Source organism: Lontra canadensis, unplaced genomic scaffold, assembly GCF_010015895.1.
Source record: "Lontra canadensis isolate GAN:19392208 unplaced genomic scaffold, GSC_riverotter_1.0 scaffold84, whole genome shotgun sequence".
Classification (NCBI taxonomy): Eukaryota; Metazoa; Chordata; class Mammalia; order Carnivora; family Mustelidae; genus Lontra; species Lontra canadensis.
The window spans coordinates 4,994,476-5,006,777 of record NW_022631078.1 but is presented as its reverse complement, the minus strand read 5'-3'; the positions used below and the strand labels follow the sequence as shown (position 1 = coordinate 5,006,777).

The following is a 12,302-nucleotide window of genomic DNA, read 5'->3' as shown; positions in this document are numbered from 1 at the left end:
AGAGGGTGTCTGTGGGCCTCCCAAGGCAGTGTGGGACATCTCACGTGTGTCCTTCTTTAAACTGTCGGTTCTGTGCATCCGCTTCTCAAAGGGGCCAGAGACCCCCGCTCTCGATGACAGCATCTCCAGGATCGAGAGCACTGTCTAGCTGAACTGTGCCACTGGGATGTCAATAACCCAGTTCGCAACCTTTCTGTGTTTCCCCCAGTCTGGCTAGACACACCCCCAGTGGGGCCTTCCAAAGCCTCAGAGACCTCTGGCCCTCCGCTGTCCCTAACCCCGGCCTCCGAATATTTTCCAAATGTCGTGGTTTGCAACCCTCAAAGCTCACTGTTGACTGTCCCTTCCCTCTGGTACCACTTTGGTTCTTGGCCTTGGCGACTCGGGGCTGGCCTGTTTCAGGAGCTTCTGAATTGCTCTCTGACCCTGGCTTTTGCTTCCATCCACCCTTGGCATCAATCCAACAGGTCAGGCCTCTGCTCAGACCCTCTCAGAGCCTTGGGGCGCTCCGAATGGGGCATGGTCGAGCTCTTCCCCACCCCAGAAGCTCAACCACACCAGGCCATGTGCCTTTTTTCTTGTCCCTTCACACCCCCGGGTGCCTGTCTTCACTCAGCGTTCTCTCCCTGTCCCTCTCCCCTCTGTCTGCTGAGTCTTCTCTCCCTTTACTGCGCAACGGCCAAGGGTGATTTTATCCCATCCCAGGTCAGATGGCTCTACCCCCGCAAGCCTCCTCTCCCCCACCTCACTGGGTTCCTAACTGCATGGCCCGTGAGTCCTGTGTCACCGCAGGTTGCATGTGCTGTCCTGGAGGGCAAGTCTTTGTCCCTGTGGTCTGTGCACCCCCAGCGGGAGGACAGGGCTTGGCACCCACTGGACGACACTGACCTTTGCTGAACGGTGCGGAAGGAGTTAGTGTGGCGGGCCCTGAGCGGGCACAGAGGAGAACCTTCACCCTTGAGCCACATTTGGGACCCAGACTCTCCTGTCCTTCCCAGGGGACCCCCAGTCTCAGCCTGACACCCCCCCCCAGCCCTGGCCCAGTGGGAAACAGCCTTAATTCTTCTGACTCCTAGTCTGGGGCTCCTTCCACTTGCATCTCCTGGGATCTGTTCACCTCCCTCCTAAGTCACCCAGGGCCTGGAACTGGTACCCCAGGCTCCCGCCTTACTCCTCCACCTACAGTCCTGGTGTCTGCCATATCAAATAGGTACACCCAAATCTGATCGCATCATTCCAACTGGAAAATCCTTTCTCTGCTCCGCTTCCAGCATTTACAAGGCCCGCCCGGCCCTCTTTTCCCTTCTGCTCTCCCTGAAGTCTGGGCCCTGTCCCCTCTGGTTGCCCTCTTCTGCCTGAACACCCGGACCTGAATCCAGGCCAGCCCGGACTCCTGGGCCTTCACATCACCTCTTGGGAAACACCCTGAGCTCCCCTGGGACCAGGCAAGTGTTCGCAGGGCGCCCAGGGGCCGGCGGGGCCCACCACACCGCCGCTTCTTAAGGGCGGGGACCGTTCACGGGGGTTACCCCGGCCCCAGGCCCGGTTCTGGGCATAAGCTCAACAAGTGAAATGACCCATCCCTGCGGTTCTTTGACGCACGTCGTCGCGCTCCTCGAAGGAGCCTTGGCACCATCACCGGAGCCCGAGGGCGCAGGGCTCAAACGTGTAGGACGAAAGGTCGCAGGGAGCCCAGGGAGACGGTCCCACGCGGCCCTCGGGACCGATCCCCTTCACTTCTCGGGGGGGAGCGGACGCGCGGTCCCGGGGGGCTGGAAGTGGCAGAGCCGGACAACGCGGACCTCGGCTGGGGCGGCTCCAGGGCCGGGGGCGGGCGCGGGGCGGGGGCGGGCGCTGGGGCCGCGCCCCGTGGGCCCCTCCCCGGGCGGCCGAGAGGGCGGCGGCGGTGGCGGCGGCGACCCGGGCGGCTCCCACACGCGCTGCGCCCGCCGCTGTGCCCCGCGCCGCCCATGTCCTCCGCGCCGCTGCGCTCGCCCACCCCGCGGCCCCACAGGATGAAGAAGGACGAGTCGTTCCTGGGCAAGCTCGGCGGCACGCTGGCGAGGAAGAAGAAGGCCAAGGAGGGTGAGTGCGGCGGCCGCCGGCCTGCAGCCGCGCAGGCGTCCCCGAGCCCTGCCGGGGCCACGCGTCCCCGCGCGCAGGCGTCCCCGCGCCCCGTTGGGGTGGCTCCCCGCCCCGCGCCAGCGGCCCCCGCGTCCCCGCCCCCTCCTTGCCCCGCGCGCGCGCGTCCCCGAGCTCTGCCGGGACCATGCGTCCCCGCCCGGCCTCGCTGGGGTGACTCCCCGGCTTGCGCGCTCGGGCCGCCGTGACCTTCGGGCGCGCCCTTGACCCTCGCTCCTTCCTCCTGCCCAGACCTTTAAACACTGGCGGGGAGTCTTCGCGGCCCGGCCGCCCCCTCCCGGGCGGTTTGCAGATGGCCGCTGGTGCGGAAGGGGGACTTGGAGCGAGAGCCCGGGTCGTCCCCTCCCCGGCGCTCCCGCCTGCCGGAGTCGCCGTTGGCTTAGCCCGGCTCGAGAGCAGCCCCGCCTGCGGGCCCACTGCCCTCAGCCCTGCGTGTGACCCTCCTCGTGCTGAGCATTTGCTGGCCACTTCGGGCTGGCTGGGCACGGGCCAGGGGCCGGGTTGGTGTTTTGGGGGCGGGAGCCCCTGCAGGGGACGCGGCCCTCGCCCTGGAGCCGGGAGGAAGGAAAGGGGCGCAGCGAGTGCAGGCCACAGACCGGGGTGGGGGTGGGGGTGCCGCCACCGAGGGCGGCAGAGCTCCCCTCCCACTTTTGTGCTTGGGAAAATCATTCTGAAAAACTACCTGCCTCCTTTTACAGTTTTAAAGTTTTCTCAGAGTTGCAAGGGCCGAACTTCTGTCTGCGTGTGTGTGTGTTTTAAATACACCGCTGTTGGGCTGCCTCTTTGAGGACCGCATTCCTGAATTTTCCCTTTGTTCAAGCCGGGAGATTCCTCCCCTGGGGCAGATTCCGGATGGGTCTGGGTGAGTCGTGCTTGGGAGGAAGGAGGAGCGGAAGAGGCCGCCGAGATAAGGCAGGTCGGGGAGAAGGCTGGCTTCAGGCCGGTGTCCGGGAAAGAAGGGGCAGGGAGAGGGATGTGTGGACTGGTTTCCTGAAACCACGGAGGCTAACACGCCCCAGAAAGACTCCTGGTAGCTCCAGGTTGAGTGAACCCCAAGGATGCATACCCGCGGGGACACACGATCTCCATTCATCTCTCCAAGGGACCTGCGAGTTCCTAGGGACGCGGGGGGAAGTGCATACCCCCATGCATTGCCCTCGGGGATTTTTATGGGGGGAGGTGTGTACCCTGGCATCTCCCATCAGGGAAGCTTTTACCAAATGACTTGATTCGGTTCCCTGTGGGTAGGGCCTTGTCAACCTTTTGGGGCTTCCAGACATCCCAGAACAAATTGGCCATTCCTCTCTCGCAAGCCTTATGTTACGATTTAAGGGCCCAAACTGGCTTCTATTTGTTTCCTATCAAATGGTAAATGACAGTCACTCTTCTGTGTCATTCCTGCCACCTCGGTGATGTGTGTCGTCAGCTGTTGCGATGTCTCCCTCACTACAAGTCATTTCAGGTCCCCTTGGGGACTTGGAACAATTACAGACAGAAACGCCGCTTCCCTGTCCCAGTTTGTTCGGCCTGGGGAGAAGGGATGCAGGCCAGGCTCCTGCCTTCAGGGAACGGGGCGTCGGCTGGGACGAGCCCACGGACCAGAGCACGAGGATACCAAGCGCTCTGAGGAACGTGCGAAAGCATAGACTGGTTGAGAAGGGCCCAGAGCAGGTCACTCTTGGGTTGGGATCAGAAGGAACCCGTGAAAGAAATCTGTCACTGACTAGCAAGGCAGCGGAATGTTCTGGACTGTCACGGCTTTTTATGGGTGCCGTTTGCGCGCTTGGAATACGAAAAACACGTGCCTGAATAATGGGCTGGGCCCAAAGGGAAATCTTCTTGTCTTTGCATCTAGGAGCTCGTGTGTGTCTAGTGCGTAGTGGGCCAGTCTGGTCTGACTGGTGCACCGGGAATCCCGGTACCAGAGCATCCTGGGAAGAACTGCGGGGACGTGAAGACAGCAGAAGGGCCAAGATGCTTGCAGTAGTGCTGTTGCTTTTGTGTGTGAGTTAGCCGGCTCCCCATGCCTCGGTTCTCAAAGTTCGGGTGCCTGGCCTACTTGGGGTTCCCCCATATAAACAGAAGGCCGAAAACCCCTAAGTGGGCTCAGATGCAGGAGTGGGGTGGGGGTTTTGAGGCTGGGCTGGGAAGGGCTTCCCGCTGGTCTTCTGGGAAGTGGGCAGCAGAGAGGCAGAGGCTGGCTGATGAGGTCCTAATAATGGAGAGTTGTCAGCCCTCCAGCAGCCCTTCTGCCTTGGCTGCCTGCCCTCCTGAGCTCTGTGCTCTTGGCATGGTCTGTGAGGCGGGGCGGGGCCCTGCCCCCATGGGCTGATACGCATTTGCCTACCCCGGAACCACCAGGAAGAGGGTGGGTGCTCAGAGGTCGCTGGGTGCTGTCAGGTGCCGTGGGGTTTCGTTTTCCTTTTTGTTAGAAAGTTGACAGTGAGTTGGGGAGCCTGGGCGGTGGTGAGGCCCCTGTAAGGGAGGGTGTGAAGATTCAGGGAGGTCAGCGATTCGGGGAGCCTGCGGGGCTTGGACTCCACCCGGATCGGCAGAACTCGTGGTTGTGACAAGGCTCGGAGGGACACGTGGGGTGAACGTCCTGTCATCTTCAGGCGAGATCGTTTTAGGAAATGCGTTGCCCTGGGGTTTGGAGGAACCAACGCAGGAAGCGCGCGTGGCTGAATTCGTGGCGTGATTCAGGCTGACGGGCTCCGGGAGGGAACCACGTCGGGTCACGTGGTGGCCTGTTCAGAAAACAGAACCGTGACTAACTGCGGATGTCGGAAAAGGGTGGGAAGAGCGCTTAACAAGCCCACGGCTCCCCCAGAAAGCCTGGGGACTTCGCGGAGCAACTTACTAAAAGCTGGTTTGGACAGACTCCCCTCGCCAGGTCCCCCTCGTGACCTCGGATGGAAGGCCCCAGAGATCCAGCGGGCCCGGAGGTGGGGCCAGGGGCACCCCAGGCGCTGCAGCTGCCCTGTCAAGTCTCCCCAGAGGGGTGCAACCAGCTACCGGGCCAGGCTGGCCCTGGATGGGAGGGGCCCTGTGGGGGGGCCTCCCCGTCCTCTGCACTGAGGACCTGCCCTCATCCCAGACCAGCGACCAGAGCCCAACCTGGAGGCTCTGTCCCTCCTTTGCTCTGAGGAAGGAAACGTTTAAGAAGTTCCTGTTCTCTGACTGATTTTTTATTTGTTTCTGTAAATGTCCTTTTTTTTTTTTTTTTTTTTAGATTTATGTATTTATTTGAGAGAGAGAGATCAAGAGCAGGGTGAGAGCTAGAGGGAGAAGCAGATTCTGGCTGAGCAGGGAGCCTGATGCGGGACTTGATCCCAGGATCCCAGGATCATGACCTGAGCCGAAGGCAGACGCTTAACCAGCTGAACCCCCCAGGCACCCCTGTAAATGTCCTTTTCTCAAGCAGACTTAGGCTCCCGTTCCCTGATGACTTACAGACCTCCAGCATCACTTCGTGTGCGTGTGTGCCGTCTGTATGTCCCCTTTGGTGAGGTGCTGTCTGTTCGTTTTTAAATCAAAGTTGTTTGGTGTCTTAAGTGTTGGATTTTACAAGTTCCGTGTCACTTAGCTGCAGATCCTTTCCGCGACGAGCCTTCTGCAGGGCCTTGCTCCCGGTCTGTGCTGGTCCTCTGCTTCTCTCCCGGCTCGTCTTCCAAGCGTTGGATGCAGAAGCATCGATCAATGAGCACAGTGTTCGTGGGGCCCTTCTCGGGGATCTGCGCTCACGGGATCACCGGGAGGCCATGACCTTGCCCTGTGGCATGAAATGATTACGCTTCTTTTCTTCAATAACGCGTGGGAGAGAATATTCTCTGCACCACCCTGTCAACCCCTGTGATCACAGTGACTTTTACAGAGCGATCTGCTGTGTGGACGCTGCGTGGAGCCCCGCGCAGCCCACTTGAACGCTGCTCCGTAATCACAGGACCCGTGTAGTGCCTGCACGGAGATGTTCTGTGGTTGAGTCCTGCGCCATGGACACTCTTAACTAACGGCAAAGTCTATGCAGGGGAGACATTCCCCCTCACTTTGTACTTGAGAGAACACAACCAGAGCCAGTAGCCACTTCACTGGTTGAAACCGGTGGTTCTCAGCTGGGGGTGATCCTGCCCCCAGGGGATGTTGGCCGGGAATGCTGTGGGTATCCCCAATGCTGTGGGTATCCCCTAACATCGCCGATAAGAATGGCAGCGTGGACAAGCTGGCTGCTCCCTTGGGCGGTCTCCAAAACTCCAGGGGAAGACCGAGGAGCCCTCGGGGGGTGGGGGTGGGGTGGGGTGGGGAAGCTTCTCTGGGACCCCAGGCCTGGGGCTCAGCATCTGGGGCTCTCTGGTCAGTTCCTCGAAGGGAGGGGGAGAATCCATGGGGCCCCCCGGCCCTGGGCACTGGTCACGGCCTCCTGGTGAGCGGGTTCAATCCTGAGGGGGGCAGATTCTTAGACGGGGGAGTCTGGGTGAGAGCTGCTACCTAGAAGATACAAGGTTTTGAATTTTCCGTGAAAGCTCGGAGGAAATGTGGCCAGAACCCCCCAAAGGGTAAGGTGAAGGCTGCTCCTCCCTTCCAGTATAGCAGAGGAAGGGGCTGCCCTGAACTGGGGTCTAAGGACACAGGTGGAGTCTCTGTGCACTCCCCTGGCAGGTGGGGAGCTGGTGTTGGGGAGGAATGACGTCCTCAGAGCTGGTGACTGTGACCTTGGTGGGGGAACACAACCTGACTGTGACCTTGGGGGGGGACACAACCTGACCGCGTTCCAGCTAGAGGAGGGGGTCCTTGGTTGCATGTAAAGGATGGCTGGGAATCAGCCAGAGGAGGGGGTCAAGTATGGGCCTTCCCTCCCGGGGCGCTGGAGGAGACCCCACTAGCCCCTTTTCGAGAAGGGTGGGCAGTTCGTGGCGGCTGGGCTGTGGTGTGGCGTGTGGGTCGCGGTCAGCCGCGATGGGTGTTCCTTTAGAAGGTCTGGAGGCCGCAGTGGGTGCTGTGGGCGCAGTGGGCGGGAGCGAGCCACCGTGAGGAAGGTGGGGGGCGGGCAGGTGCGGGCGGGCTTCCCCCAGGCAGTGCCTTGGCTCCCCTGGGGACAATGCGGAGGGAGCCACCGTGGCGTGGCCTCTCTCCTCTAAGAATGAAGACACGTGGCAGGAACACAGAGTAGCTGAGGCGGCCTTCTCTGCCCAGACCCCAGCTCCTGCGCCTTGCAGGCTGTCCGTGGTGCCCGGCCCACGCACCTGGGTCCGTCCGTGGTAGTCTGCAGCCGGTCCGGGACATTGTGCCAACGGGGGCATGACTTCTCCGTGCTCTTACAGCAGATCTCAACAGCCCTCTGGTTTACCTTTAAAAATAAAAACGGAATAGTGCGTTTCTTTGTGGCAACACACAGGAAAAGGATTTGTAAGGAGTTTGGTCTCTCTGGGCAGGGACGTAGGGCTCTTGGAATTCTTTGCCATTTCCGGGCGCTCATGTGATCGCCTTGGCTGGGACCCTTGGAACATCGAGTGCAGGTCATGTTTAAGGTCAGTTGGCCTCTTCATCTGTGAGAAGGCAAAGAGTGGCTGGTGAGCCTGTGGAGGGATGTGAGTAGGTGAGGACCAGAGCCACGTACGTGGTGAGTTCTGGAACGGTCTGTTGTAAGAAAAGCCCGTGTAGGTCCTGTTTGGATCCGTCGGGCCCGTGAGATTCTCTGCAGAGCCTGTCGCGGAGGAGAGAAGCAGGGAAGCGGTCCCTTTCCGGAGACCCAAATGCCTCTTCTTGGAGCTGCTTCTGACCCCGGGGGTGGGGGTGGGGGGACACGACAGCTCGCCGTGGGGCAGGAAATGCACGGTCTCTGCTCACCTCCTGGATTGCAGCGTATTCCTTGGGGGTGGTGGGGTGGAAATCATTGGAAACCACGGTTCTGCTTTTCAAACTCTGTCTGGCGGAGAGGAAGTGGTGTTCAGGGGAGCTTTGTGAAGTTTCCTTTGATTATTACCCTGATGGCAATCTTCAAATCCAGCCTGCTCCCTCTTTGTTCTGTGGATGTTTGGTGGCGGTGGGGAGGGGGGACATTTACAAGAGAAACACACATGGGCGCATCATTTGTACCAAACTGGGCTTTCGTTCTTGGTGGCCCACCAGAGTCCCTTGGCATCTTTGCATTGGTAAGAAAGGGAAACTGATTCCGGGCCCAGAGCCGTGACTCTGATGTCCCTTACCTTTCTGTCCTGAGACGGCCTCTTTAAGAGCAGCTAACTCTGTGCGGTTCTCTTAGCATCTTGGCTGTCCCTGTGTGGTCCCCAAGGAGGAGGGAGGAGTCGGGTCGCCCTGGCAACCCACGCTCATTAGCCGAGCTCTGCTTTGAATTCCGGTCTCTGCTCCCCGGAATGAATATTTATCGCATGTCCCGAAGTTAGCTTACCAGCCCTCTCCCTGTCCGGTCGTCAGAATAATTAAGGGATGTTTATAAGATGTAAGTGGGTAAGCGCGTGCTGTGAGCAGTTTCAAGTGCTTTGTGCGATTGATTTCCGCCTGCTGTCGGCACAGGGCAGGAAACGTTACCTACCGATTCTCTGGTTTCCAAGTAGGCGGTTCCATCACATAAAAGACGTGCCCTAAGGAAGCCTGTTTTCTCTTTGGCTCAGCTCTACACTTTTTAGGTTTCAGATGCAAAAATCACTTTACTTCCTAGTGAGCGTATCTGCTATTTATTACAGTACGTGGGGCTGAAGGACAAGTTCGTGAACCGAGGCGTCCACTGCGAACGTGTTAGTGCGGTGTGGTGAATCTCCTTCCCCGCACTAATTGCTGTGGGGGAGCGTACCATGGAACGCACTCCGTTCTAGAAGTTTCTGGGAGCTTTTGCATCCTTGAGACTCTTCTTGGTGACACGTGCTCAGATGAGAGCTGCTTTCTTGTCCTAACAGAGCCGCAGGTTCTAGCATCGTCTGCCGGGCTCACAGCCCCTGGGAGTCGCGGGATGGGTTCGGGGAAGCGGGGGGGATCCTTGATTTTTCTACCTGCTATGAGAGTTGGGGCTGCGGGAACCCCTTTGAGGCTCCATGGGTGCCTCTCTCGGTCATTTGTGAGGTGGAGAAGTGGGGAGGTGGGTAAGTGGCTCCGTGCTTCCGAGCTGGTGTGTCCTGTGTCCTCGCTGTTCCCCAGAAAGGCAGCGTGTTCCATGGGGAGGCTTTGGGCAGGGGGCCCAGCTGGCGGTCGGCTCGCCTTCTTGTTGGTCGGGTCCTGCTGCGTCATCCCCGAGCCTCTTTCCCTATGGGCCTTGCATGGAGCCCCGTGGTGCTCGCCCTCAGGTGGTGCGAGGGTACCTGTGCTGAAGGAGGTGAAGTGAAGCCCTACTGGCGATCTGGGGGAGAGCTCAGGCAGTGATGATGTTGGCAAGGAGGCCGTTGACGCGGACACCAGAGCTGCTCGGCTAGTGGCAGAGCAGGGGTGGCAAGGCGGCTTTCCCTTGAGAGCAGACTCAGCTGGGTTTGCGATGACTGTGTTAAGAAGGATCCTGAGGCTGCGTCTGGGCTTCTCGGGGAAAGAACGCTGATTCTGAACGACGCCGTTTCAACAGACCTGGCTGTTGCTTTCTCATTGTGTTCCAGGAAGCAGCTAGGTGGCTGCTGGTAACAAAGTTACATAAGTCCTTTAAAAACAGGCATTTGGGGCCGCCTGGGTGGCTCAGTGGGTTAATGCCTCTGCCTTTGGCTCAGGTCATGATCTCAGGGTCCTGGGATCGAGTCCCATGTTGGGCTTTCTGCTCAGCAGGGAGCCTGCTTCCTCCTCTCTCTCTGCCTGACTCTTTGCCTACTTGTGATCTCTGTCTGTCAAATAAATAAATAAAATCTTAAAAAAAAACAGACAAACAGGCATGTGAGGGATGCTGGGGGTCTCCTTCTTCTGGCCCAGCGTGACCAGGAGGCACCATGCCTGTGCTGGTGAGGTGTGAGCTGCAGAGAAACGGCAGGTTCCTTGCGTTTGCCGAGCAGTCGGTATGTCTGAATTGGACACTGTGTCCCTGGGGAGGGAGGCCAGCTCAGCAGCAGGAGGGAGTCTTGGCCACCTCGGCCTCCGATGGTGTTTCCTCGCCAGCTCAGATCCTTGGAACGGTTGGCAAACCCAAAGCAGTTCTATGCTTTCGTGTGAGTAGTGGAATGTGAACTCATTTCAGCTCAGGCGTTTTGCAAAATGTTCTTGGTTTGGGTCTTTGAACATTTACTTCTTAGGGCAACCGGAATCCATCACGAATGTTGGTTTCCCCTGATTAAGGTCCTCTGAATGGTTTATGCCTGTTGTTAAAAAAGTTACGCACATTCATACTTTCAGTTGAAGACTTGTAGTTCCAAAGGATCTAGGCTTTGCTCTCTCAGTCGGTTATTGAGAAGTGGAGGAGGGAGCAGACGTTCCCTAACTCCATGAATCCAGACCTCGGAAGCAGCTGCTGGGTTCTCAGTGGAACCGTGGTCGCCCTCTGCGTCCGCTGCTTCCCTGGTCACTGCAGCATCCGCCAGAACCGGGTAGGCACTGCTGTGTAGGCGGACAGAGAGCGTCCTCACATCAGTGGGGAGAGAGGAACCCCGTGCCTGTGGTGTTTGTAGCTCATGGTTCATACAGGCAGAATTTAGGGGAACCCTTCCCCAAAGCTTCACCCATCTCTTTTTTTTCTTGTTTTGAAAATTAATGCTGTGTTTCAAAGCGAGAACGAGTCCGTACTTGATAGTGGATCGACAGAAGATCATCAGAGAAGTGAGGTACAAAAAACTTAAAGGAAAAAAAAAAAAAGCCAGAATGTTGTCTCCAGCCGCCAAGCTCATGGCTAAGCCACGTGGGGCCCTTCTGACAGTCCAGACACGGCGCCCACGCCGCGTGCATGACCTCCTCTCAGGCTCACCCGAGGCAGGAAGGTGGGTGCTACATGCTTGTTCCCATTTTGCGGATGAGCAGACACGGGCGCAGAGAAGCGCGGACCCTTGCAGAGGTCGCACCACTGGCCGGGGAGATTAAAACCCCCCAGCAGCCAGGTTTGGGGGTGCACAGCCTTGCAACCGGAGAGGTGAGTCACCTGTTTGTAATCGTCCCAGCTGGTTCACGGTAAAGCCTCTTTCTTCTCTGCCACTGGCGATGCGCTCGGCCATGGGGGCAGGAAGGCGCTCCCGAGAAGACAGATGAGGTCCATTCTGTGTTACATGGACTCGTCGGCCTTTACAGACAGAAGACAGACCCCCGGAGGCTGCAGTCCAGATCCTCGCTCACTCATCTCCTGCCCCACCATCGGCCAGCCCCGCCCTCCCCATCTGCCTTGGCTGGGGCCCTCACAAACGCTGTCCCTCTGTGCCCAAGCCCTTTTGTCCTTCGGCTTTATGTTGATCCAGCAGGTGGGGACCCCCCTCTGTCCCCCGGGAATTGCCACGTCCTGCATGCACCTGCCAGGGTTGTTGTCTCAGTGCCCAGTGATGATAAATGATCTGTGGCCATGGAAGGTGGTCTTTGTGTGTTTGCTGAGTAAGCAGGAAGCCGTCTCCGTGGCGGTTAGGGTCGTGGATCTCGGGGGCCCGACTTCCAGGGTTTGAACCAGTCTTGCTGTGCTTGCGGCTTTGTCCTTGGGGAAGTACTTCCCTACCCCCTGCCTCAGTTTCCTCTTCTGTAAAGAGTACTTAACCCTAGGGTTATTGGGGGGTTATGTGAGTTACTAAACGCAGTGATGTAATTTAAACTGGGCCCAGTCATGCTGTGGAGTGGGAAAGTCTTCAAGGATTCTGGTAGCCGTTCTCCGATCACCAGCTGTGGCTCTGACATCAGTCCCGATGTGGGGGTTCTTACCAGCTGGGTGGCCTATAATTCAGCTTCATTCTGACAGTGTCCACTGCGAGACAGTGTCGTTGGGCCCACGGGTTAGGGGCCCAGCCCTACAGGACTGGCCGCCACCCTTCAGACGCAAGTTGAAAGTCCGGGTCCTCACCCGTGCTGCTGACCACCGGTTACAAGTCAGAGGCTCCCGTGACCCTTTCCTTGGGGTCCATGAATTAATTTGCTAGCGTGATTCACAGAGGTCGGGGAAGCCTTTCGCTCGTCATCTCGCCAGCTCCCATGGCAGGGCGCACTCAGGAGCAGCCTCACGGAAGAGAGGCAGAGGGGGCAGTGTGGGGAGGGGTAGGGGTAGGGGTGGGAAG

At 58.7% G+C, this 12,302-nt stretch overlaps 1 protein-coding gene across 1 annotated transcript in view; it reads left to right on the top strand.

Annotated features, from left to right (window-relative positions):
* The first annotated feature begins 1,970 nt into the window (after positions 1-1,970).
* The window catches only part of PARVB (parvin beta), an 89,853-nt gene continuing 79,521 nt past the window's right edge, over positions 1,971-12,302 (top strand). The window contains exon 1 of the mRNA XM_032882814.1: positions 1,971-2,085. Coding sequence (XP_032738705.1) covers positions 1,971-2,085 — 115 coding nt within the window. The remainder of the gene's footprint in view (positions 2,086-12,302) is intronic.